This window comes from Ictalurus punctatus, chromosome 8 (assembly GCF_001660625.3).
Source record: "Ictalurus punctatus breed USDA103 chromosome 8, Coco_2.0, whole genome shotgun sequence".
NCBI lineage: Eukaryota > Metazoa > Chordata > Actinopteri > Siluriformes > Ictaluridae > Ictalurus > Ictalurus punctatus.
The window spans coordinates 4,218,032-4,242,494 of NC_030423.2; the positions used below are offsets into that span (position 1 = coordinate 4,218,032).

General features: G+C 39.2%; 2 protein-coding genes across 3 annotated transcripts; one reads left to right on the forward strand and one right to left on the reverse strand.

Moving 5' to 3' along the window:
• Positions 1 to 12,242: 12,242 nt before the first annotated feature.
• si:dkey-27i16.2 (regulator of cell cycle RGCC-like) lies at positions 12,243 to 16,517 on the reverse strand. The gene is made up of 5 exons (XM_017475195.3): positions 16,408 to 16,517; positions 15,841 to 16,020; positions 14,635 to 14,715; positions 13,853 to 13,915; positions 12,243 to 12,951 (listed from the first exon to the last, which is right to left on the reverse strand). Exons 1-5 carry the CDS (start codon positions 16,427 to 16,429, stop codon positions 12,944 to 12,946), a joined length of 354 nt encoding a protein of 117 aa, XP_017330684.1. The 5' UTR covers positions 16,430 to 16,517; the 3' UTR covers positions 12,243 to 12,943.
• Positions 16,518 to 19,235: 2,718 nt separating this feature from the next.
• Positions 19,236 to 24,245, forward strand: pcdh20 (protocadherin 20). Of its 2 annotated transcripts, none has more exons than XM_047157070.2 (2): positions 19,236 to 19,353; positions 20,178 to 24,245. In XM_047157070.2, the coding sequence occupies exons 1-2, from the start codon at positions 19,336 to 19,338 to the stop codon at positions 22,665 to 22,667; spliced, it is 2,508 nt and encodes an 835-aa protein (XP_047013026.1). In that variant the 5' UTR covers positions 19,236 to 19,335; the 3' UTR covers positions 22,668 to 24,245. The 2 variants fall into 2 exon arrangements, with proteins under 2 accessions (XP_047013026.1, XP_017328818.1); XM_017473329.3 differs by having other exon boundaries at positions 19,239 to 19,353; positions 20,175 to 24,245.
• Positions 24,246 to 24,463: the final 218 nt, after the last annotated feature.

The following is a 24,463-nucleotide window of genomic DNA, read 5'->3' on the forward strand; positions in this document are numbered from 1 at the left end:
TCATGAAATGCACACTTACACACGACTGCGCGTCTGTATGTGTGCGTTTGTGTTTGTGTGTGTGTGTGTGTGTGTGTGTGTGTGTGTGTGTGTGTGTGTGTGTGTGTGCACATTTACCCTATTTTTTGGTTGAACATTGTGTCTTTGGGGTGGGACATGGAGGGCTTCTTTACCATGTTGATGATTTTCACCAGTAGTGTTTGAGCTGCGCCTCTGAAAAATAGCACTTTTTGTTCTTTAAAAAAAAAAAAAAGTTATATATGTCTAATTTTGCTTAAGAATTACAAAAATAAATATATTATTTTACATGTAAAAGAAAAAATAGCTTAATATTCAACTGAACTAACTGACATGATTCCACTGACTTTGTAAGATTCCTCCCAGCCAGCAGGAGAAGGTGGCCTGTTTACACTGAATAACATTAGTTCAGTGTAGACCTGTGTTTCTTTAAATATAAATATAAATATGAGTATATATATATATATATATATATATATATATATATATATATATATATATATATATATATATATATATAAATATGGGCATACATACATATATGTATAGGGCTTTTATGAAGATTATACTCCCATTGATCTCAACATATTAATGACCATTACTACTAGATTAAAAGCATCAAGATCCAGAAAGCAGAGTGATTAGTGTTTGTACTAGTCAAATTCTCAACACCACAATCCCAGGCCACGCCAATTGTCTTTTTAACAGCTCTATATGTATATTTATGTATAAATATATTTAATATTTATTTATGTATACCCGATGTATACATGCTGATTGTGCCATGTGCCAAATTAAATCATAAAACTGGAGAAGACATGTTGCAAAAACACATTATTTCTCATCCAGGCGTCCTCTGATTTATTCTACTCAATTTCATTGCATCAGATTGTGTTAGTTTCTGGTCAGACTGTCAAAACAACCTGCTTATACCGTCAAATGCTGTTCTCCCTCCCATTCCGAACGGAGAGGAAAACATCCTGGCAGTTCTGGCAGCCCAGATCAAAGGGAAAGAAGGAAGGAAGTCAGTGGTCCAAAGACAGGAATTTGTATTAAAGGCACGCAAGGTTCAGTCAGTTGTTTTAACCAATTGGAGCTCATTGATAGTCATTAATAGAGATGCGGGGTTACCGAAATCAAGCTGAGCATGGGGTTCTCAGTCAGTAATGCACTTGTGTTCGTACACCTTAATAACATCATCCTGCTCTTCATCACAATTCAATCTCTTGAATTGACTTTTCTTAAATGTCCTGTACTAAAGATTAGTGGATAAATTTGGCAGACATGTTCACAATCTCTCCAGCAAGTCTCCACTCATCGGCATCTCCATTCTGGTATGCACTGTGCTCTCTTATTGTGCCAGTCTACTTTTATTTAGCATTTTACCTAGAATGTACACAAATAACTCTTTTGAGAATGCAATTTATTTATTTATTTATTTCGCCCAATTAGCCCTGTGGACTGCAGCAAAAAATAATAATAATAATAATAACAATAAAAATTGTGAGCCATCAAAGCTTGGAATTTATAGTTGGTGAGTAAATTAGTGCAACTCCTAAGGATGAACTTCTGAACAGAAGTCAACACTCAAAAAGAGGAAAAAACCCTCGTCTAGGAGGCGACTAGGTTTAGAGATTAGAAAGCAAGATTTACTACGCTGTTAACATTCTTTTAATGAGTAGAAAGTTTATATGAAGACCACAGTGTGAAGCTTTGGCATCATTTCTTTTGACCAGCCGAGTCGTGGCAGGTGGCCAATTAGAATGTGGCTCTCCTTCAGGGTCCTCACAACATGGGGATTAGATGCTTCGTCTCATTGGAATACCTTCAAGCAAGCAGCAGTTGGTCAGAGCATGGAGGTCAAATGCTTCCTAGAATCAATATCATACTCTGCATGATCGTCCTTAGAATTAAATATTTCAGATAAGAAGCACTTGGGAACCCACTGCTGAACAGAAACTAATTGCAGATTTTGCATTATTCTTTACATAAGTTTATCTGTACTTGTTTGGTTGGGAGCACTCAGTTCAGGTTCATTTGTTTAAAATAACCACTATGTCATTTATGCTACGGTTATTTTTAAATCCCGGATATAATAGCCACAGTTAAGCTTCGCAAAGTCTGCCAGTGCTACTCCCTGCCGCATAGCACACACTATTCATACAGCTCCCTGCTGATACAATGACCTGTTTGCGCACACGAGTTATTGCACTCCATACAGCAACAGTGTGAGTGGGTGTCATTGGATCTATTTATTTGTGGTAGAGTATATTGTTGTAAAGAGAATGTAATGACACGGGGACCATCACCAATTTCATACGAAACCATGATTCACAGCAAGACACAGCTCAGAGCTTTTTCCACCCAGGAGCAGCATGTGAAAACAGGATATTAAGAGAGTGCAAAATCTGGGCAGACCATGACGCTGACGCTGAGGAAGGCAGGACACCCTTCTCAACTCTAGGCAGTGGCAGATTGCCTAAAGGTTTGATCGAGAAGGGTTTGAGCGAATTCGATGAAGCATCTAATCCCCACATTGTGAGCTGTGGCTCACTGTGCTACCCTGGAGGACTAGGCAGAACTGTGAAGCTGGATGTTTTTCTAGCGTGATTGTTGTCAAGGCAGTTGCACTGGCATGCTCTCAATGCTATATCAAAAACTATTTCTCTCTGTTTCTGACAAAACATACTGTTTCATTGCTGAGCTGTTCATTGTTCATCACTTTCTGCTGCCATTTTCTTTTGCTTTGGCCCCATGCATTAACATGGATTATTTTAGGATTTGCCTTGTTTTAGCCAGATCAATAACCAAACACTTGGTTACACTTAACTTGATTGAAGTGAAGTGATATTTTCTACTCTACTAATCTGTGTAGCATCTTCTGTACTTTTTTGAATGAAAGTGAAACCCCCATCATTTGTTAGTGCTTCTCTCTTTTTTCTTTTTCTTTCTTTCATTTTTTTCTTTTAAAAGTGTAAAAACAGTAGTTTGGTTAAGAAGAGACTCGAGTTGTTCTCATCATTATGTTGCAATTATGTGCATTTATGTGTAATAGACATTTTCTTTGCAATACACTGGTGGCAATCCACTTAATCATGTAATTCAGTATTTATTGTCTCAGTATCTTTTCATCCTGTTTGTAAGTAACGATGAAAGGAAGGTGGCCGAGTAAATGTCAAATGAATTATGATGATCAGACACTAAGATAGAAACAGGAAATATGAGCTCATGGGCCAACTGGTGAGGTCTGGTGCATACATAGAGAAATGTTAATCAACTAAATACTTTTAATATACGAAGAACTCAATGCAGTGAAGATAGCAGGGGTTAATGCTAACCCTCCACCCCCCAACACACACACACGCACACACACACACACACACACACACACACACACACAATCCTATTACAGTAATACCATCATATGCATTTAGTACTTTAGATTAAAAAAAAGTCAGAATCTATGAATACATGACTATTATACTTTGGAAAATGACCCCATGTCCGAATGCAATCTCAAATATCCGGCTGCCTTGCTAACTCCAAACTACGAACGTAAAAACGTAGGGCACAGCTTGCATAGGTAAAGATTTCAATTTTAAAATGTGTAAAGTTTACCATCCCTGTTTTAAAAGGAAATAACAGTGTGTAAAGTAATATACAGGGCTGGAAACTGCACTGAGAAATTAAGTGCAAGTGTAAGTATAGATAATGTGTCAAACTCTTCATTAAAAGTGGATGTATCCAGCCATGTGTTTAACTGATGAAATGAAGCTTATTCATCTAAAACTGTTAGAAGATGATTTTTTTTTGTTTTAAAGCAACTACCCTACAGGTTGTTGTTTTGTTTGTTTTTTTCCTGAAAACATCATTCAGTCTGTGTAAGTTTCACTGCCTAGCCAAGTACATTAGCTAAGTGAATCGATGCTAGCCTGACCTGGCACTAGCAAAGAAGACAGGCTAACTTAGTTAATGTTAGCAAATTAGTTAAACACCTCATTTTATAAAACACCTCATTTTATACAAGCATTTGCTTAGTCCAGAAGTCGTGCCATCGCGCTCATCCTAAATTACCACACTTATGGCTTATCTTCAAATGCACACAGATAGCTATTGCACTAAGGAGATTGTGTAGCATGAGAAGGTCACCATAGATAACAAATTAGCATAATCTCATCACTTGATCAACTTGACTGGATGCTAAAGATAAAGCTATTAAAGGTCAGAGTAAAGTAAAATGTAAAAAAAAAGTCAAATAAAATCAATCTAGTCCAAAAAGTGGAACGTTATTAAGGGATGTCCTGCCTTCCTCAGCGTCTGTGTCATGTCACCCTAGGGGTGTACTTAGTGTCTCGTGGCTTCATTAAGTTCTGCACAATTATCTATTGGCATACAATATAATAAAATAAAATGCAAAAGCATTGGATGTGCTGGATCAAATGTTATTTTAATTGACAAATATTAAGGGTAGAAGCCTTATTTTTTAATTAAATTCATTAATATAAATGAGTTCATTTTAAAAACTGTATCTTGCGCATCATATTACATTTGACAGCAAAAAAAAATAAAAATAAAAACAGTACCTGTTCATTCAGTCCATATTTTCTATCCCTGAATTCGTCAGGCTTTACGGAAAGTGCTTGTGTTTAAAGCCAGTGGTCTAGGCACTAGTGAAAACCCCATCTCAGACCTCAGCACGAACTAAACAAAAGAAATTTAAGCACATGCCGAAGACTACTCTTTATATGGATAACTTTCCTTGCATAAATGTTGAACTTTTGGACATATGCTATATTTCCAAAAGTTTGTGGACACCTGACGACAACACTCGTATGCGTTTATTGAATCATCCATCCCAGATTTAGTCCCGCTTAGCTTTTATAATAACCTGCACACTTCTGGGAAGGCTTTCACTAGATTTTCGAGTGTGGCTGTTGGGATTTGCTCATTCAGCCACAAGAGCATTAGTGAGATCAGGTGCTGATGTTAGGAGAAGAAGCCTGGGGTGCAGTCGGTGTTCCAGTTCATCCTAAAGGTGCTCAGTGGGGTTGAGTTCAGGGCTCTGTGCAGGCCTTTCTAGTTCTTCTGCGCTAACCTTAACAAACCATGTCTTTATGGAGCTGGCTATTGGTGTGATGGTCAAGTGTCCACATACCTTTGGTCATAGAATGTGATTGTGCTAATGTAAGTGATGAATAAAATCGTTTTGCCTGTTATGGTACATTTTAATTGGTTTCGCTACTGATGAATTGCTGAAGTACTGAAATTCTACTTCATTTAATAAATGTGAGCTAGTTTACTGGCAGCTGGTTAACAATGGCAGAAGGACATGAGAGTATTTCCAAATTGCATATCCATATTATATATTTATCATTCCTGACATTGTTCTAAATACAAAAATAATCATTAAACAATGTATTATTCAGCACAGATTGTGTGATGGTTTAAATTTACTTAAAGACAAGACTGAAGGCAAAATGTTCCTGGAACAAAACAAATAACTGTATTATACGCCTGACAGAACATCACTAATGAAGATATCCAGTGTCTGATTATGTCTGTGGTTCAGAGACTACAGGCAGCTCTTGACTGCAAAGAATTGGCAGACAAGTACCAAGCATAACAATGTTTTCCAAGAGTATTAAGTTCATTTGTCCAATTATCCCCTGAAAACGGAGACCGCGTGTAAAAACGATTGTGATTTTTACATGCATCATCTATTAACATAAACGATCTCAGTTTAAAGCTTCCATTTATCCTCATAGTCACGGTTACATTTCAAATATATGGCATTGGACTACAGAGCCACAACAACAAAAAGTGTTTATTGTGTAATTACTTGTGGATTGCACTGTATTTCACTGTATGTGTCAGGTTTTTTTTTTTTTTTTTTTCTTCCTTCAGAATACTTACATACGTTTGGATCTCACAGGGTTCTCGTATGGCATATTACCATATGACAAGGACTTGCACTAAGCTTGATAATACTATGTGTTCATTGTCGTCGTAAATGTTAAGTATTCATTATTCATTCTCCATGGGTTTCCTTGAGACTATCCTATTAAATAAAGAAGAAAAATGAGGTCTCTGCATACCATTTCCCAGATCTGCTACTGTTCCTTTTTTATGTTCCAGTAAGATATTACACCCAGTGGAGGAATCAATCAGCATAGAGTGCATTTGGACTACGTATATTTTCTGTTCCTTCAGATCTCGACTGATTTTTAGGCACACAGAGATTCCAATATCTTCTGTCTGCATAGAGGAAGGCAGATAAGGACGCTTGTATTTACATACTGAATGCATCGGTAGTCATGCATTAGAAATGAAATATCTGCACATCTATGATGTTTTCATTGTGAAGACTAGAGAAGATACACCTTCGTTTGCAGGACTCAGATCCTTTCCATGCTAGTGTTCAATTCATCGCGTTATGCAGTGAGAGTATGTTTAAACTGAACTGCCGCTGCTTCAGCATGCTGCAAAAATGCTTTTAGGTAAATGTTGTCCTTGTAAAAAAAAAAAAAAAAAAAAAAACCTGTGGCATTAATCCTTCTACGTGGGTGTATCGGGCCAGTGTCCAGCCGTCAAATTTAATATAACCATCTTGTGCACTGCATGCAAACCTGAGCGGCTTGCAGCCTGAGGAGATGGATAATAAAGACACTTTGTTTGGACAATCTAACACTAGGCATCCAAGAGGAGGCAATAAGAAATCTAGTGCTTCGGTATTAATTAGGCGCACGACCGTTTTCTGCATGATAAAACAATAACAAAGCTGCTTGGACTGGATTGTGCTGTAGCACGGTGCAGTGCTCCTTAAGGGACATTGAGCCCAGCTGCTGCATTGACTGGAACAGTAATGATTCTGTCTAGGTGATGAATGGCCTGAAGAAGCCTAAGGAGTGAGACAAACATCTAACAAGCATGCAGAGCTTGCTCTCTCTCTCTCTCTCTCTCTCTCTCTCTCTCTCTCTCTCTCTCTCTCTCTCTCTCTCTCTCTCTCCATTCTCAGCCAATTCCCTGGAGTTTCTCATCAACTTCCAATCTTTCTCTTAAAGATAATTAGCTGTGGCTTTGCATTCACAAGGCCACGTTCCACCGTGAATGGGCTATCAGGCACCAAGTGGAGATATACACTAATTGCATGTGCCACATTGTGCACATTAAAGAGGTCTAACTGCAGGCATGCCATAAAGTATGGAAAGCTAACGACACAGCTAAATCGCATTAACCTTACCTTCTGTAGGTAATGACCCAGATGTAGTTACTGCACCGTAAAGGAACAATAAATGCATTCTATAATATCACTGCATTTTATGCTCTGGGGGGGCAACAATTGTTAAACCAAGCACCTTCTATCAAAGAGATATTGAAGAAATGATAGTATCGATCCAGCAATGTTGCACAGTAGTCTGTTTACGGGATATGTACTGTGTATATGGCGTTTTTCTAAATAAATTAATTTTTTTAAAAATTAAAAGACTAGAGTAGATCATATGTTCTCCCTTTTCCTTGTTTATGTTTCAGTTTGTGTATGGGAGGGGTAGTGATGGATGATTGTCTTTGGGCTCATGCATCATCCACTATTTAAACTAATAATGCGTTTTATCTGTGTGCGGACAAACTGAACCGTTTGCACCTTTGGGAGTGGAGAACTTTTTTATTGATGAACACACATTTCAGTAACTAAGTCTGCCACTATTCATTTATTTGCAGAAAACTAAAATTGATGTTCACAAGAAACAACCCCTTATAGGCTTTTTTTTTTTTTTTTTGCTTTTTTTTTTCTGGATGTTATATATTTAGTCCTATATGCGAATGGGATGAAAATGGCATTGCTCTTATTCTTGGGAATAGATATAGCCATTGGGTAAAAACATCCAGCTGTGTACAATTGGCAGAGCTTCAAGAGATACTGAAAGGTTGTTGAGTTAAAGCATGATAACTGTCAGGTAATTACTAACTTGGGTTCCTCTGTTCCATCAGTATTATCTCATTATGGCAACTGACTTTTATTGACACCTACTTGCTATTTTCTAAGTGTTGGAGTGAAGGCGTGAAACCATCCTCTGGGTAATAATGATGCTTACAAAGTATCGACCAGATAATACTACACTGTACTAGAACTGGCTCTCCATTCCATCTAAAAGCATTTCTAAAAAGCTGCATCAGCAACAGTTGACCATGAGATGGCAGTAATAAAATAGTAATAATAATAATAATAATAATAATAATAATAATAATAATAATAATAATAATAATAATAAATAATAATAATATTTAGTCAGACGCCCCACCCCCACCCCCATAATTATACAGGTTTCCTTCAGTTTTCTGTATCTCTAGAGCAAGTTGTCTTTTTTTTAATCTTGAAGGTGCACTTGTCTCTTTCAGCCCTTACTAGTGTCATATCAGTCTGTTTTTTTTATTAATGTCAGAGCACAGAGGAGCTGGTTCTTTAATACATCAAAGATAAGGTAATGATTCATTTTTAATGAGGCCAACAGACATGAAAGCTGTTCTTTTAAGTTTTAAAAAGACCATGTCATGCTTCCTGTTTTAAACAAGGCCTCCAGATAGATGAATGTATTGAGGACATACTATAGCCTGTATGTCTGTATCCTGTAGTCGTTTGTTTATTGATTACAATTTTATCCAATTTAATTATCACCAATAAAGTGATCATATTTCTTAAAACACAGCCAAAATGCTGATGACAGTGATGTGTTGTGGTTATTTATTTAAAAAATTGTATGTTCTGATCTGTAAATTATACACTGAAATTGATATCCAGTCAGGTGCGTAAGTATTTGGACAGTAACACGAATTTCGTAATCTTGCCTATGTACACCACCACAATGGCTGAAGTAAAAACTCAACATTTGGTGATGTCCATGGGTTCCAGACTTCAGACAGTCACTGACTGCAAAGGATTGGCATCCAAGTATTATAAAAAATAATCCTAATATTTATAGTTATGTAAGTTTGTGCAGTTACTTTTGAGCCTGTGAAAATGGAGGGACTAATTTGTAATTCAGTTAATGCAATAATAATTATACCCCTTGAATTAACGCTGAAAGTCTACACTTCAATCACATTTTGATTGCTTCATTTCAAATCCATTGTGGTGGTGTACAGAGGAATTTTTTTTTTAATTGTGTCGCTGTCCAAACACTTATGGACCTGACTCTATAACTAACACTAAACTGCTTCAGCTTCAATTCCGACTCTCATGTAACAGGCATAAGTATGTCAAGAACTTTTATATCAAGAAATTTTTTTAACAGTTTAATGGGCATGTCTATACATACACTATTTCTAAGATACACTAGACGGTAGAGTATATAGTGCATGGTGTAAGTGCATTGTGTACAGTATGCCATTTGGGGCACAGCTATAGTCTGTGCAGGGGGCACGGTAGCTTAGTGGTTAGTATGCTTGCCCCGTGCCCCTTGGGGTTGGGGGTTCGAATTCTGCCTCTGCCCTGTGTGTGCAGAGCTTGCATGTTATCCCCATGCGTCGGGGATTTCCTCGGGTTACTCCAGTTTCCTCCCCAGTCCAATGACATGCGCTGTAGTTTGATTGGTATTTCCAAATGTAGGCTGATGGGTATTTCCAAATTGTTCATAGTGTGTGATTGTGCTCTGTGATGATGCCCTGTGATCCCCCACCCCCCGCGCCCTAGTTCCCTGAGATAGGCTCCAGGCTCTCCGTGACCCTGTGTGGGATAAGCGGTACAGGAAATGGATGGATGGAACTTAGTTGGTTAGACTGAATATTTTCATTAACTGTGTTAGTACTGCCTAAGTCAGCTTTGATACCAGAGCTACTAACCTAATTATCCAGCTTAAAGACACAGCTCACTTAGTCATCACAGCTCGCCTATTAGCTTGCTCACCAATTAATTACTCTAATTAGTAGGCATGAAGAGAAGGAAATCACTGAACTGTGCTAGATTAATTACATTAATAATAATGTGTACCCACTGAATGTTCATCCTCTCATCATCTCCTGCATTTTTATGAACCCTTTCAGGGATACTCAATGCTGTTAACAGACCATTTTGGTGTCGTTTTAATTAGGCAATCAATTGAAAATGCTCCATGGTATTTCTTTTGACTTATTGTATATGCAGTTTGCACACACACACACACACACACACACACACACACACACACACACACACACACACACACAAAGCCTAATACCTGAGAGTGGATTTGCAATGTTTAAGGGTAGAGGAACAGAATATGAATTTAATTTATATTTAATTTTTGTTGAATGGTTATGATCTATTCATGACCAAAACAACAGCCAGCCTTCCCAGTTTTTCCCCTACACTGAAACGCTGAATACTGTGGTACAGTTTTCTTTCAGTTTCACCTGACTAGCAAACTAGGAACTTAGTGGTTTCTGTCATGTAATTTGGTTTTATTTCCTCTAACAACAGCTTCCAAACTTGCATATACAATGCTATCAGTTTTGCTTTGTACTAGAAAACTAGTGGTTTGGTACAATCCAAACCACAGTGATACATGGTCTAAAAAGGAAGTTGCTGATCACACGGGCAGAGAGATGGCTGTGCCTTAGGATCACATCAACTCCCCCAGAACCTTGTTTATGCAGGATTTAATTGCAGCAGTCAGTATCATTTCCCCAAGGAGGCGGGTTGGAGAAAACACCCTGAGCACAATGTCTTTAAACAAACAAACAGACCAAGCAGCATGAACTTACTGCCTACTGTTCCTTCAGCAGTAATGCATGATCGTGATTCTTCATTTCTCCCAAAACGCCTTGCATCCAGTGTCACCAGTGATGGGCTCCGGATCCACCGTGTCTCTGACCAGGATAAAGAGGTTACTGAATGTGTGTCAAGCATCCATGCTGCCAGTTTACATATTCAGATCTCCAACAATGTTATTAGCTGTAGTGGAAAGAGTAAAAAAAATCTGAGTGACTTGAGTAAAAGTATTGCTATTTTAGTAAAAGTAAAAAAGTTTTTTTTATTATTATTATTATGTAAATTTAGTAATAATTCACTTGAGTAAAAGTAGTCATCGAGAAAATTATTCAAGTGATTAGCAGATTTGCCTCGAACCTCTGGGATTGAGGGCTCAAATCCCGCCTCCGCCCTGTGCGTGTGGAGCTCACGTGTTCTCGCCGTGTTTCAAGGGTTTCCGCCGGGTACTCCAGCTTCCTCTTCCAGTCCAAAGACATGCATCGTAGGCTGATTGGCATTTCCAAAATGTCCATTATGGGTGTGTGAATGTGTGTGTGATTGTGCCCTGCGATGGGTTGGCACCCCATCCAGAATGTCCCCCACCTTGTGGCACGTGTTCCACAAGGTATAGATATACACTCCAGGCTCCCGTGACCCTGTATAGGATAAGCGGTATGGAAAATGGATGGATGGATGGATGGATACTTTTAATTGGCTTACAATCTTCTGTGGTTAAATGCGTTGTTATTATTTAATACTTTTTAATAGTGATCAAGAATAAATGTAGTGAAATTGAATCTTTTAATAAAAATATGATGATACACTAATAAAACTGAATGATACACAATTAAGTACTGTTATGAACTCAAGTACTGAAACATTACTACATGTAGTTCATTACGTTCCACCCCTGGATATTAGGTTCTCTATGCAAAAGTTCTGATCCTTGAATTTGTAAATCTTGCGAATTTAGTGGCTCTAAATATAGAGAAATCCATAGATGATTCAATCATCATGTGTTTCAAATGTTTACTATAAATTACTGCTGAGATCTTAAGACCAGTAATGATGCAATTGTGCAAGTCTGCTTCCTCTCTTTTTATGTGATGACTATGGCTCAGTTTCCACTGTGGCCATGAGAATTGGGCATTGTTGCCTCCGTATTGCACAATTTGTGCTTATTCAAGCACTACAGTCCCATACACGTCCTCCGCCCGCGTCTGTGTGATGAACTCCATCAAGTGCACTGTTTCTAGAGCACTGCAACTCATGTACTTCCTGTCTAAGCTGACGACAAACCACAATTTCCTTGTTTACTTGCAAGTACGTTTACCCAACGGCAAAAAATCATACCTTTTAATAAACTGAGGTACTGTGAAATGAACATGAACAAATGCGATACAGTTCAGACAGGAAGAAATGTCAATTCTAGGGAGATTGTTGAACTGGAAAGCAACGACAAAGAGAAAAAAAATGAAAAAATGACAAACTTTCAACATGATCTCATAATAAAATATATATTTGTTATTGGGTTTTTTGCTTTTGTTTTGTTTACAAAAGTTTCCTTTTCTTAAAAAAAAATCTCACTCAATATCCGTCAGAATACAGATACTGTGTGCAATAACACAAATATTTATACAGCAAACACAATATAAAATGTTATCTACTACAATTAGCTGCCATGAGTCTTTATGCGTTCAGAAAATATTGTAACAGTAACAACATAGTTATATAATCTCCTGGATACTGAGAGGTCATAGGTTAAAAAACCTTGAGTGATTTGAGTTATAGAGATATTACACTATCATCATTACAAATGAATTTAGCCCGAATTCAACATAGAAAATCTTCCAAGCAAAGACTAAAAAAACTTCATAATCCAGCCTTATTACTGAGTGAGGTATTGTCCTGGTTCATATTCAATGAGATTGTGGAATATTAATAATATTTCTCTAAAACATACGAACATTTGTATTAATAAACATAAACAAGTGACTTCGATTAGATTAGATTAGATTGCTTGTGTTTGTCTGAGTTGTAGTTTGTTGTCCGTATTTTTCGTATTTTTATTCCAAAACAACCTGAATCTCCTGTCCAAGATGAGGATTTGGTTTGTCCATGGATGCCAGTTCTGTGTCTGTTCTTGCTGGTACGTGCTGATAGTCTTGGCTCCTGTCCTGTAGTTACACGAGTCCTGTCTGTTCACATCTCTGTCAAGAAGATAAAGTTGTCATAGCTCGGGTCGACAGGGGAGACAGGCAGAAAGGATTAACATGCTCAAAGTGTGCCCAGATGTCTGGGGACTTATGATTCATGATCCGCACTTATCCCTACAACCCCACTGATAGCATGACATGCTGAGAGCAGGCCTTGTAAAACCACTGGTCTTTTGTTGATAGGCAGCCACTGGGGTAATTTAGTAGCGGCGCCATTATCACTGCAATGAAAATTTCATTTCTTGCACTCTCATTTTTGATTCGAGGACATTATGTGCACTATATAATGTACCATGCAGTGAAGTGTGGCAATCAAAAACAAATATCTCCACATAGTCTATCTACAGTACATTTTTTAAAAAAACACCACATTTGAAATATACAAGTTGCTTCGGTGTGAAAGTGGCTCTTATTTAGGAAAAACCTGAACTTGTATTTTTGAATAATATCCTGAAGTAGGGAAAAAAAATCGCATTTATTATTATTATTATTTTACACTTTATCTTCTGTTTAACAGGTTTTCAATCAAAGATGGTTTGGAGGATGGTTCAGGATGTGAGGAAATAATCTCATGTAATAAAATCTCAGTAAATTCATGTGATTATAATAAGTGACAAAACAGAGAGCTTGAAGTCACTATAAAGCTAACTGTCAATTTGCAGCGCTTATTTTGTATAAATACTAGTACAGCTTGAAATATCAATTAATTTAGACAATTATTTAGAAATATACAGATTGCAGATATAGCGTTTAGGCAAATAAATAATAGCAAATTATTTGGCGTCTATAGAGTAGAATGATTATTGTTCAGCGCATTGGGAGGATACATTTCAGGCTCGTATACAACATGTTTGTTCGTGTGAAATATATTGTCATGGTGATACCGTTAGCTTACCTGCAAGCTCTTTGTCCAGGTTCTCAATAAAGCTCTCTAGGTCAGAGGTGTCCCCGAGTTTGGCTGGAGGAAATGGAAGAGAGACAGACTGAAGGAGGGGGTGGATGATGGAATGCTCTGGTATAAAATGCTGCCCAAATGCCTAAATGTTGCTATTTCCTCTGGAATATTCTACTGCAGGAAATGCGATCTGACGATCCCTGGTGAGGGGCGACTGGAAAATAAAATCTAATCGCACACTTCAGAGCAAGAAAGAAACAACCGAAACAAATTCTCAAAGAAAACAGAGAAACTAATTCTCAGCTGTATGTTCAATCGGCTTTGGATCGGGTTTGAACATCTTATCGTAAACATCCTCTTTAAAAACTGCGCCTATCTAAGAGATTAGCTCGGTTAGCCTGAAACAGATCAGCTCCTCTGTGTCGCCATGGTTTGAAGTGGAACTGTTCAGAATCTTATCCTTTTTAGTATGATCGCCTGACAAAATAAGATAAACGACTTTCACAGATAAACACTTCAATTCATTTTAACCTCCTTTAATAACCCATCTCTTCAAACACCTCGTTCCTAAAATTAAAAAGCTAGGTGTAAGCATTGGGTGGCACAAAACTGTAGCACAAACTCCCCCCCAAAAAAGTCCCAAAGTATGTTTGTAAGTAGCACAAAACAAACACGGCACCCACACACACACACACACACACACACACACACACACACTCCAATGCCTCCAGGTTTGTTGTGTGAATGTGATGGTTATCGGGATTGAAATATAACAGCAATACCTTTCCGTGAAGTCATCACGCCTGCGGTGTTGAGCTCTTCTACACTCGCATTCAAGCTGCTTGCCTGAGATGGTTCACTAGCTGAGAAACACACCCACACAAACACACACACACACACACAGTGTGCTTTAATGTTCCAAATCTAAAAAATCGGACTTGACAGCAGTACAGGACACCATTCTGAGTTAATGGTGTATCTTTATTGTGTCTTAAAACATTGCAAGCTCAAGACGAAAAAAAAGTTGAAACTTTCCTACAGAAAGTGTTATTGTGTGTGTGTGGGGGTTTATAGTCACCACTGAGGGAAAACACCGGTGTGGAATTAACTCCTACATTGTATAGCCTAATTTATATGAACACGATGGGTTCACTCAGTGTTTTTGAACATTAGGGGATTTTGCATTGCATCCTTACATCCATGCATCCATCCACTTTCCATAACGCTTATCCTACACAAGGTCGCAGTGAGCCTGGAGCCTATCCTAGGGAACTCGGGGCACAAGGCAGGGGACACCCTGGCCATCATAGGGCACACTCACACAATACACACTATTTGGAAATGCCAATCAGCCTACAGTGCATGTCTTTGGACTGGGGGAGGAAACTGGAGTGCCCAGAGGAAACCCCCAGTGCACAGGGAGAACATGCAAGCTCCACCCACACAGGGTGGAGGCAGGATTTGAGCCCCCAACCCCAGGTGCAAGGCAAACATGCTAACCTCTAAGCAGCTATGCCGTCCTGCATTCTTGGTAATGATAATGAGTCTTTATTGATCACATATACATTACAGCACATTTAAATTCTTTTCTTCGCCTACCCCAGCATGTCAGGAAGTTGGGGGTCAGAGTGTAGGGTCAGCAATGATACAGTACCCCGGGAGCAAAGAGAGTTAAGGGCCCAACATTGGCAGCTTGGCAGTGCTGGGGCTTGAACCCCCGACCTTCTGATCAGTAACCCAGAGTCTTAACTGCCAAGCCACCACTGTCCCTCACAGTAAAGTAAATAAAAACAACAACAACAACAACAAAACAAAGAAAAAATGGTGTGATTTTCACAACATTTCACAAGTCCAAAAACACATGCTTTTTCTGCAAGGTCATAAGTGTGACTGATGATGCTGTGAAAAAACTAACCCTAACACTGTACTGATAAGCGTTATTTCCATAGTCGGGCTTCATAAAGGGAAGAAGATGATGGAGCACTCACCGTCGTCCGCGTCCTCGATGCCGCTGTCTGTCACTCCGTCGCTGGGGGCTGGTCGCAGTTTCGCTGCTTCTTCTCTCAGCACAGGCTCGAAGGCACCGCGGGCACTCTCCGACGGAGCGCTCATTTCCTCCACCACGTTCTCAAACTCCTCCAGCAGCTCCCCGATCTCACTGTCCAACTCTACAGCGTGGAACAAGTTCCTTCAGTCCGGACCCACACTCAGAGAAACATCTAGTCTATTGGCTCCACTTCACTTCTACTCTACCCGATGTGTTTCTGATCATTAACGAATTCATTACTTTAATTCATTTAACCTGGTGCCATAATATTCACTTTGAAGTGAATCGTTTAAAATCATTTGAAGTTCTTTTCTTTTTTTTCTTTTCTTTTTTTTTTACATTTCCAGTAAATTCTAATGAATTCTTATCTTTTATTTTGTTCAACATTCTAACATTTTCATTTCTTTTTTCAAAAAAAATAAAAAGGTGTACATTATGAGATAAATGGGCTTGTTTGGGTTTCTATACACTGATGAGCAAATATTAAAAGAAAAAGAAGAAGACTAACCTGTGAAGAGTGCGGTCGACATGCTTTCTGACAGCTGTTGAGCCTCTGAGAGAGACGTAATAAGTGAGAGTGTGAGAGCAAAAAAGTTAGAGCAAGACGTGAGAGGAATATTTCTGTCTGTGAGCAAGTACGTAATGGTACAAGAAGGCGGAGCTTTGTGGGTGGATGTGTGTGTGTGTGTGGTTTGTAACTTATCGTCTGCCTTGTTTGGCATTTGTCTACCTTATAGACCATTTTATTGTTCTTTACTTCAGTTTTTCAGCATTTATTACGTATTATAGAATTCTCAAAGTACACTTCAGAAATCAGCAACCTTATTTAGAAATAAAATATAAAGGTAATAATTCAAACCCGGTGAAAGTCAAAAGGCCTTTATTGGGCTAAAGGAGTCAACCATCCTCATCTATGATTATAAATCATCTTTAACTGTGTACTGCATGGTCAAATAGTGCAGTTGTCCATCCATCCATCCATCTTCTATACCGCTTAATCCTTTTCAGGGTCACGGGGAACCTGGAGTCTATCCCAGGGAGCATTGAGCACAAGGCGGGGTACACCCTGGACAGGGTGCCAATCCATCGCAGGGCACAATCACATACACATTCATACACCCACTCATACACTACGGACACTTTGGACAGGCCAATCAACCTGCCATGCATGTCTTTGGACTGGGGGAGGAAACCGGAGTGCCCGGAGGAAACCCCCACAGCATGGGGTAGAACATGCAAACTCCGCACACACAGGGCCACAGTGGGAATCGAACCCCCAACCCTGGAGGTGTGAGGCGAACGTACTAACCACTAAGTTATTATGGTGGATGTTGGGATTTACCCATTCACCTACAAGAGTATCAAGCACTGATGTTCAGCTACAAGTGAGGTCAAGCAGTGATGTTGGGTGAGGAGGCCTGGGACATAGTCAGCGTTCCAGTTCATCCAAAAAATGCTCACTGGAGTTGAGGTCAGTGCTTTGTGCAGGTCATTCCAGTTCTTCTACTCCAATCTTGGCAGGCCATGTCATCACAGACATCGCTTTGACCGCACTCACTGTCATACTGGAACGTGTTTGGGCTCAATGAAGGGAAACTGTAATGATACAGCATACAAAGACATTCTATATAATTGTGTGCTCCCAACGTTGTGGCAACAGTCTGGGGAAGAACCACATATGGGTGTGATGGCCAGGTGTCCACAAACCTTTGGCTATGTAGTATATTTATGGCCTTTTTGTGGATTTATTGTCAGGAGATTTACATTAACTCTATGTTGTTTCCATCAATAACCATCTGAGCATTTTTAATATGAAAATATTACATTAATATTAGATTTATGTGTATACTTTCCAGCTTATATATATCACTAGCTATGTCCTCAGAACCACCCAACACACAAACACACACACACACACACACACACACACACACACACACACACACACACACACACACACACTCACCTAGGCTACCCAGGCAGTACTTCCTGTATTACCTGTTTAGCTGTAGTAACCAGTTTACACACTAGAGGGCAGTGTAAATGGAGCAAATATACTACACTCACCAACCACTTTATTAGGAACACTTGTGTACCTGCAGATTCATGCAGTTATGCAATTATGATAGACATGCGTGTCAAAACTGGACCGTTTGGATGAGTCTGTGCTCATGATTGCCTCAGATTCTTGTTCTTACCAAACAGGAGTGCAACCAGATGTGTTCTTCTGTCGTTGTAGCTCGTCCACCTCAAGATTCGATGTTCCGCGTTTTCCGAGAAGCTTTTCTGCTCACCACGGTTGTAACTAGTGCTTATTTGAGTTACTGTAGACTTCCCGTAAGGTCATTCTCATCTGATCTCTCATCAACCACGTGTTTCAGCCTGCGCACCCTCTGCTCACGGGATGTTTTTTGTGTTTCGCTACGTTCTGTGTAAACTCTAAAGACTCTTGTGTGTGACAATCCCAGGAGATCAGCACTTTATGAAATACTTCAGCCTATTCAGTACCAACATCCATGCCACGATCAGATCAAAGTCACAGAGATCTAATATTTTTCTTCATTCAGATGTTTGATGTCAACTGTAACTGACCTATATCTGCATGACGTGTGTGAAAGGCCCCCGCCTTGTGCTCCAGACTCCCTGAGACCCTGTGTAGTTTAAGCAGTACGGGCAATCGATGGATGGATAAATGCATGAATGTAAAGGTGCTCCTAATATAGTATAATATTTCGTTGGGCCCTGTCATATACCGCACAGGATATCTTACACATACTCTATATCCTATAAAGACGCGTCCTTTCTTCAGTGATTAGATAATCTCACCTCTATACTGTAGACTTGGACCTAAGAACTGATGCCGCATAAAAATCATAAAACCTGAGATGCTCATACTGTACATCCTTTCAGTACATTTAGTTATGCTTGACTTTGCAGTAAATAGGTGTTGAAGGGTTGTTGTTTTAATGTCACCCAGAAGTGAATAGGTTCCTGGTTCCTCTTAAGGTTTCTTCCTCGGGTCGTCCTCAAGGGAGTTTTTCCTTGTCGCTGTCACCTCTGGCTTGCTCATGTCAAGTAAAATGGAATTGACATTGAATTTGGTAAAAATATGTGGGGTATATTCAGGTGTAGGCATAGCACTAATTATAACTCCATTAATAATTCTAGCAATGATTGTAAAACATCTTTTTGGCTTATTTAAATCACTGTAATCAAACTACTTGGGCAACATAAACATGTTATAGACGCCATGAAAAGGAGTGTGAACATTGACCAAACAGGTTTTATTCTGAAATGAAAGCATGATCCTTTCATTTCAATTTGCCAGATTTTGGCAGCGTTCCCTCCCTCGATTTCCTAGTCACACTCAAGTTTCACTCCACACCACTAGCACCCACACAAAGAATGATCACCTGCGTCTCACGGAAATACGACCATGGTGTGTCTGTTACAGGTAAGTTTTCTCTCACTGTCTATTCTCGCTCTAGGAAAGGAGTAGCCAAGCATTTTTCACGCTTTTTTTTTTTTTTTTTTGCTTCAAATAATTTATTTGCATGCTGTCCTTGTAAATGCCTTTCTGTTGCTTGCAGACTTTGTTCCTGACAGACCCACTTGTCAAACATGCTCGATTAGATACGTCGCTTGTGCATGAAGCAGTGTTGTGTAAGGTGTAAGGGGTGTAATGACTTACAAAATGAAAACACTGATTTTTCATATCTTACAATGAACACTTTTACAGAAAAAAAAATATGAATTAATAGAATAGGGTGGATAGGGCCGATAGGGTTGACTGAATGTCATCGTAATACTTTTGCTTTTCATATAATTACACAAAAACTGTAGACGGAAACATAAATCTACATCAATCTTCTTTTATCTACATAAATCAAAGTCATAAACTAGGTATATCGTTTATATTTGGACAAGTGTAGAAAGACATGGTGTGTATTTAGATGTACTGTATATTGGCTTCATTGAGGGACAGCTAGACAAACCTATAGTATAATATCTCAAGTCTTTTTTCGGCACTGAAAATGTCTCTAGATTTATATATAAAATAATAATCATCAATCAAAAGTGTCAGCGCCACAAATTTTCAAACAGCTTTTGTAAACAAAACTCATTGAATGATATATCTACAGGTATGAATTTGTGAATTTGAGAATAAGTAACAGACTAGTTTGCCTTTCCTATCACATCTTTAAACCTTGAATGACTGTTAAACTTTCCTTTTTAAAGTGGAGTGTTGTTTACACTTTCTCTGCTTCTCTTTAGAAGGTGCTTCTCGTGGCATCTGTCAGACAGATCATATGCCACACTCTGATGACTCTTTCGACACCAGAGGAACGACCTGAAGGAATCAAGATTGGCACCCTAAGCACAGCCTACTCTCCTCCATACCAGCTGCTTGGGAGATCATATTTGAGAGTTGATGAGGAAACCGGGGATGTGTACACAACAGAGCAGATGATTGACCGGGAGACTGTGTGTCCATCACAGGAGGGTGGGTACTGTACCATCTCAGCTGATGCCCTAGTGGGCCCTGAACAAGAACTGATGAAGATAACTATTATTGTGGAGGATATAAATGACAATGCTCCTTATTTTGAAACAAATGAAATTCGTTTAAGAATTCCAGAGGATGCGAGAATCGGGGTAAGGGTGCTGCTGGACGACAAGGCTCAGGACAAGGACGCAGGCAGCAACGCAGAGATAATGTATCATTTAGAAGGCACTGAAGGATTCTTTAGTGTGGCACAGAACAGTTCTGCCCTTGAGCTGATTGTTGAAAGAGAGCTGGACCGTGAAACTCAAAACGAGCACTGCATGGTTCTTGTTGCTGTTGACGGTGGCTCTGTGCCTCTGAGTGCTATGGTGTCTTTAGTTGTTACTCTGCTGGATGTAGACGATCAGTGCCCACAGTTCAGCCCTGATAACCCTAGCACTGTTTCAGTGCCAGGAGGAGTGACCCGGGGAACAACAGTGGCCAAGGTTCAAGCCATAGACCCAGACCTGGGCAGCAACAGTCAGATCACTTACTCCTTCAGTCTCCAGATCTCAGATCGGGCCAAGGAACTTTTCCACTTGGACAGAAACACAGGCAGGATCAGTATAGCTATGGATATGAGGTTAGACAGCCTGGAGGAACATGTGCTTAAAGTGGTTGTGAATAGCCCACCTTGCCCTATTGAGCAAACTCAGGTAACTGTATATCTGCAGCCAGTGTTCAGCCCGGAGCCATCTGTCGAGATCAAGTATGTGGCACAGTATAGAAACCAAACTATAATATTACGGGAGAATGAACCACCGACTCTCTTGGCTCTTTTGGAGCTGAGAGACATCTCAAGTTTCGAATGGGTTCTGTCCTTAGAGGAAGACAGCACAGCATTCTCTTTGAAAGCACAAGCAGGCAACTATCTACTTTCAACTACAAAACCACTAGATTTTGAGCTGTGTAGCAAATATCTTGTTACTGTTGTTATAAGCAAAGCCCAAGGCAAACGTGTGCATGCAAGGAAAGAAATAGAAGTGATGGTTGAAGATGTGAATGATAATGCCCCACAGTTTGAGGAGACTGACTATCAGGTGGTGATCGAGGAGAACAATAAGCCTGGCGTCTCTTTAGTACAAGTCAGTGCAAGTGATGCAGATAGCCAGCTTTATGGCAATGTGTCATACAGGCTGATTCATAATACCCATCTTATCTTTAATATTGATGAAGTGACAGGTATAGTGTCTGTTTTAGAGTCTTTGGACAGAGAGCAACAGGGAGAATACATTCTCACAGTGCTGGCCAGGGACAATGGCTCTCCTCCATTAGAGGCCTTTTCATCGGTGTCCATAAAGGTGCTCGATCGAAATGATAACCAGCCAACCTTTGTGACACCACACTTCGTCTTCTTCATCTCTGAAGATATTCCACACTTAGCCCAGATTGCAAAGATTGGAATTGTGGATGCAGATGAGGGGGATAATGGAAGAGTGGTGGATGTACAAGTACTAGACAAGGATGTTCCCTTCGCCATGGACCTGTCCCAGTCAGCGCTTCGCTGTACAGGTGAGGTGGACCGCGAGAAGCATGAGCGTTATGAGCTGCTCCTGCTGGCTGTAGATGGCGGTAGTCCTCAGCGCTCATCCACTGCATCTGTAACTGTTTTTGTGGAGGATGTAAATGATAACCAGCCCCAGGTGCTCCTGCCAAGCAGCAACCTCTCCTGCCTGACCATATCCCCTAACACCAGGGTTGGCAGCATCATCACTAAAATTTATGCTACTGACCGTGACTCAGGCATGAATTCAGATATTACTTACCACATTATAGCCAGGGAGCCAATCAATCCCAACCCATTTCAGATCGACACACACTCAGGGAACATCACACTGGTACAGCAGCTTGTGGCCAAGGACTACGGTATGCATCACCTCTTAATCAGAGTCAGTGATAGAGGGAAGCCTGCACCTCTTCAGGCCACTGTGTGGGTTAATGTACTGGTCAATGATGTTTCCAAGCAGTGCCACCTGACTACTGTTCCCCCATATTTTCCCCGAGCCCCAGATCCCCCATCGCCACCAAAACCTCATAACCTGACAGCGAGTTGTCCAGACCTCTCTTGGCTCCTACTGTTCTGTGGTCTGGGTATGATGGTGTTCTCAGTATGCATGTTTCTGGTCACTGTCATAATTTGCATCAGACAAAAAAACTTCATGCGTAAAAAAATGCATAAGAGAGATCACGCAAACGAACATGAACTGAAGCATTTAAATTAAAGGACATGTGTTTTACTTTACGGTTACAATGTTGCATTGTAAATAAGACATGATCGATGTAATAATGATGCACAAATTAATCAAATGTTTAATAAAGTTCAAGTAAAGGTGAGAGTAAAAACACTTTACAGGAACATATCTACCAGGAACTCTACCGATAAACGACAGCGGCCTAGCCATAGTCTGGAGTCTATTACAAACAACACAAACAGTGAACAATGAATTTGATAAAAGTGCTCCAAATTCCCATCAGAAAAAAAAAAACATAATAAATAAATACTTAAATAAATAAATGAACATTACTTACACTGTTACATTGGGCTAAACTGTGACTCGGCAATCAGCCAACTAGACCCTTTAACAATTTGACTCAAAGAATTTCTATTTTTTAAAGATAGATTTCCACACCAAGATAATAAAGAAAAAAGATTTTTTTTTTTTAAATCGATTCAATAAAAGCATGATAGAATAAGGCCATGATAGTTTTGTCAGTGTGAAAATGGGACACTGGAGGTGCGAGGCAAAAACTCTGTCTGTCTCATTAAAACAGTAAAAATAGTTTTAAATAGTCTCAATAGTTTTAAAATGTTTTAAAAGTTTTCTTATAGCTTCTAACATGCAGCATCTCTTCAGATTTTAAACAACTGTTAATGACATTATAGACTCTATATCAGAATATCAGTATCAGAAACAACCAGTCCAGTTAATAATGATACTGTAGTTATTGTGATCTGTGAGGGTTCATCTGTAAATGCAATAAGAACATTGGTGCTTTTTTTTTTTCAGAAAACAGGTGCATCAGATCTTAAGACGTGTCAGAAATGTTTTGAGTCTAAAAAAAATATTCACGTCCCGCCCTGCTCGGTGTTTCTGTGACAGGCTTCGGATCCACTGCGACCCTGACCAGGATTAAGCAGTTACTGAAGATGAATGAATGAATGAATGAATGAATGACCCAAACCAAACAAATATTTGAGAATTTTGTTCCTGGAATTGTTCATTTTTGAAAAGTCTAAAAAGGGGTATTACTGTTCAGTTGTTGGTTTCATGGGGTCAATCATTTTAATTAGTCTAGTGCAAAAAAAAATCAGATGATAATTCTTAACACAAACAATAACCAGGATTAGCCAACGATCAGTCTTCCATGATGTAGGCACCTGTGAAGACTGAACGCTATCGGCTAAGAAACGGCGAGTTTGCTAATCCTCTAATGCCTTGATTATAACTCTCTCAAATTCCCAAAAAATAATTGATGGAAGTCTCAGGTATTTGGAGCCACAAAGAAGTATCATGTTTCACTCAATATGAAGTGCTGCTTTGGAGAAGACTATTCACTTTCTCACCTCATGTTCAAGGGCCATAAAAGTGCTATACAGGTTGTGTCTTCGTCATGGGATGTTCATGGACGTCCATTTCTCGGTCACTTCCACTCGTTTTGAATTTCTTAATAAGTTTGGCGACAGTGTCGTGTGATGATGTGGTCGCCATGTTTCCTGATAAAGTCCATGGCAACCTTGCGACAGCTTCCATTCTTCTTTTGTCAAAGGCGTTCTTAAAGGCTATCTGAAATATATATATATATATATATATATATATATATATATATATATATATATATATATATATATATATAAAAAATCACACACAGTGGCAAAAAAAAAAAGTATATGAACCTTTTGGAATTTCATGGTTTTCTGAATAAATTTGTCATAAAATGTGATGTGATGTTCATCTAAGTCAAGGGTATTGACAAATATGATGTGCCTAAAATAAAAACACAAAATAAATTCTGATCC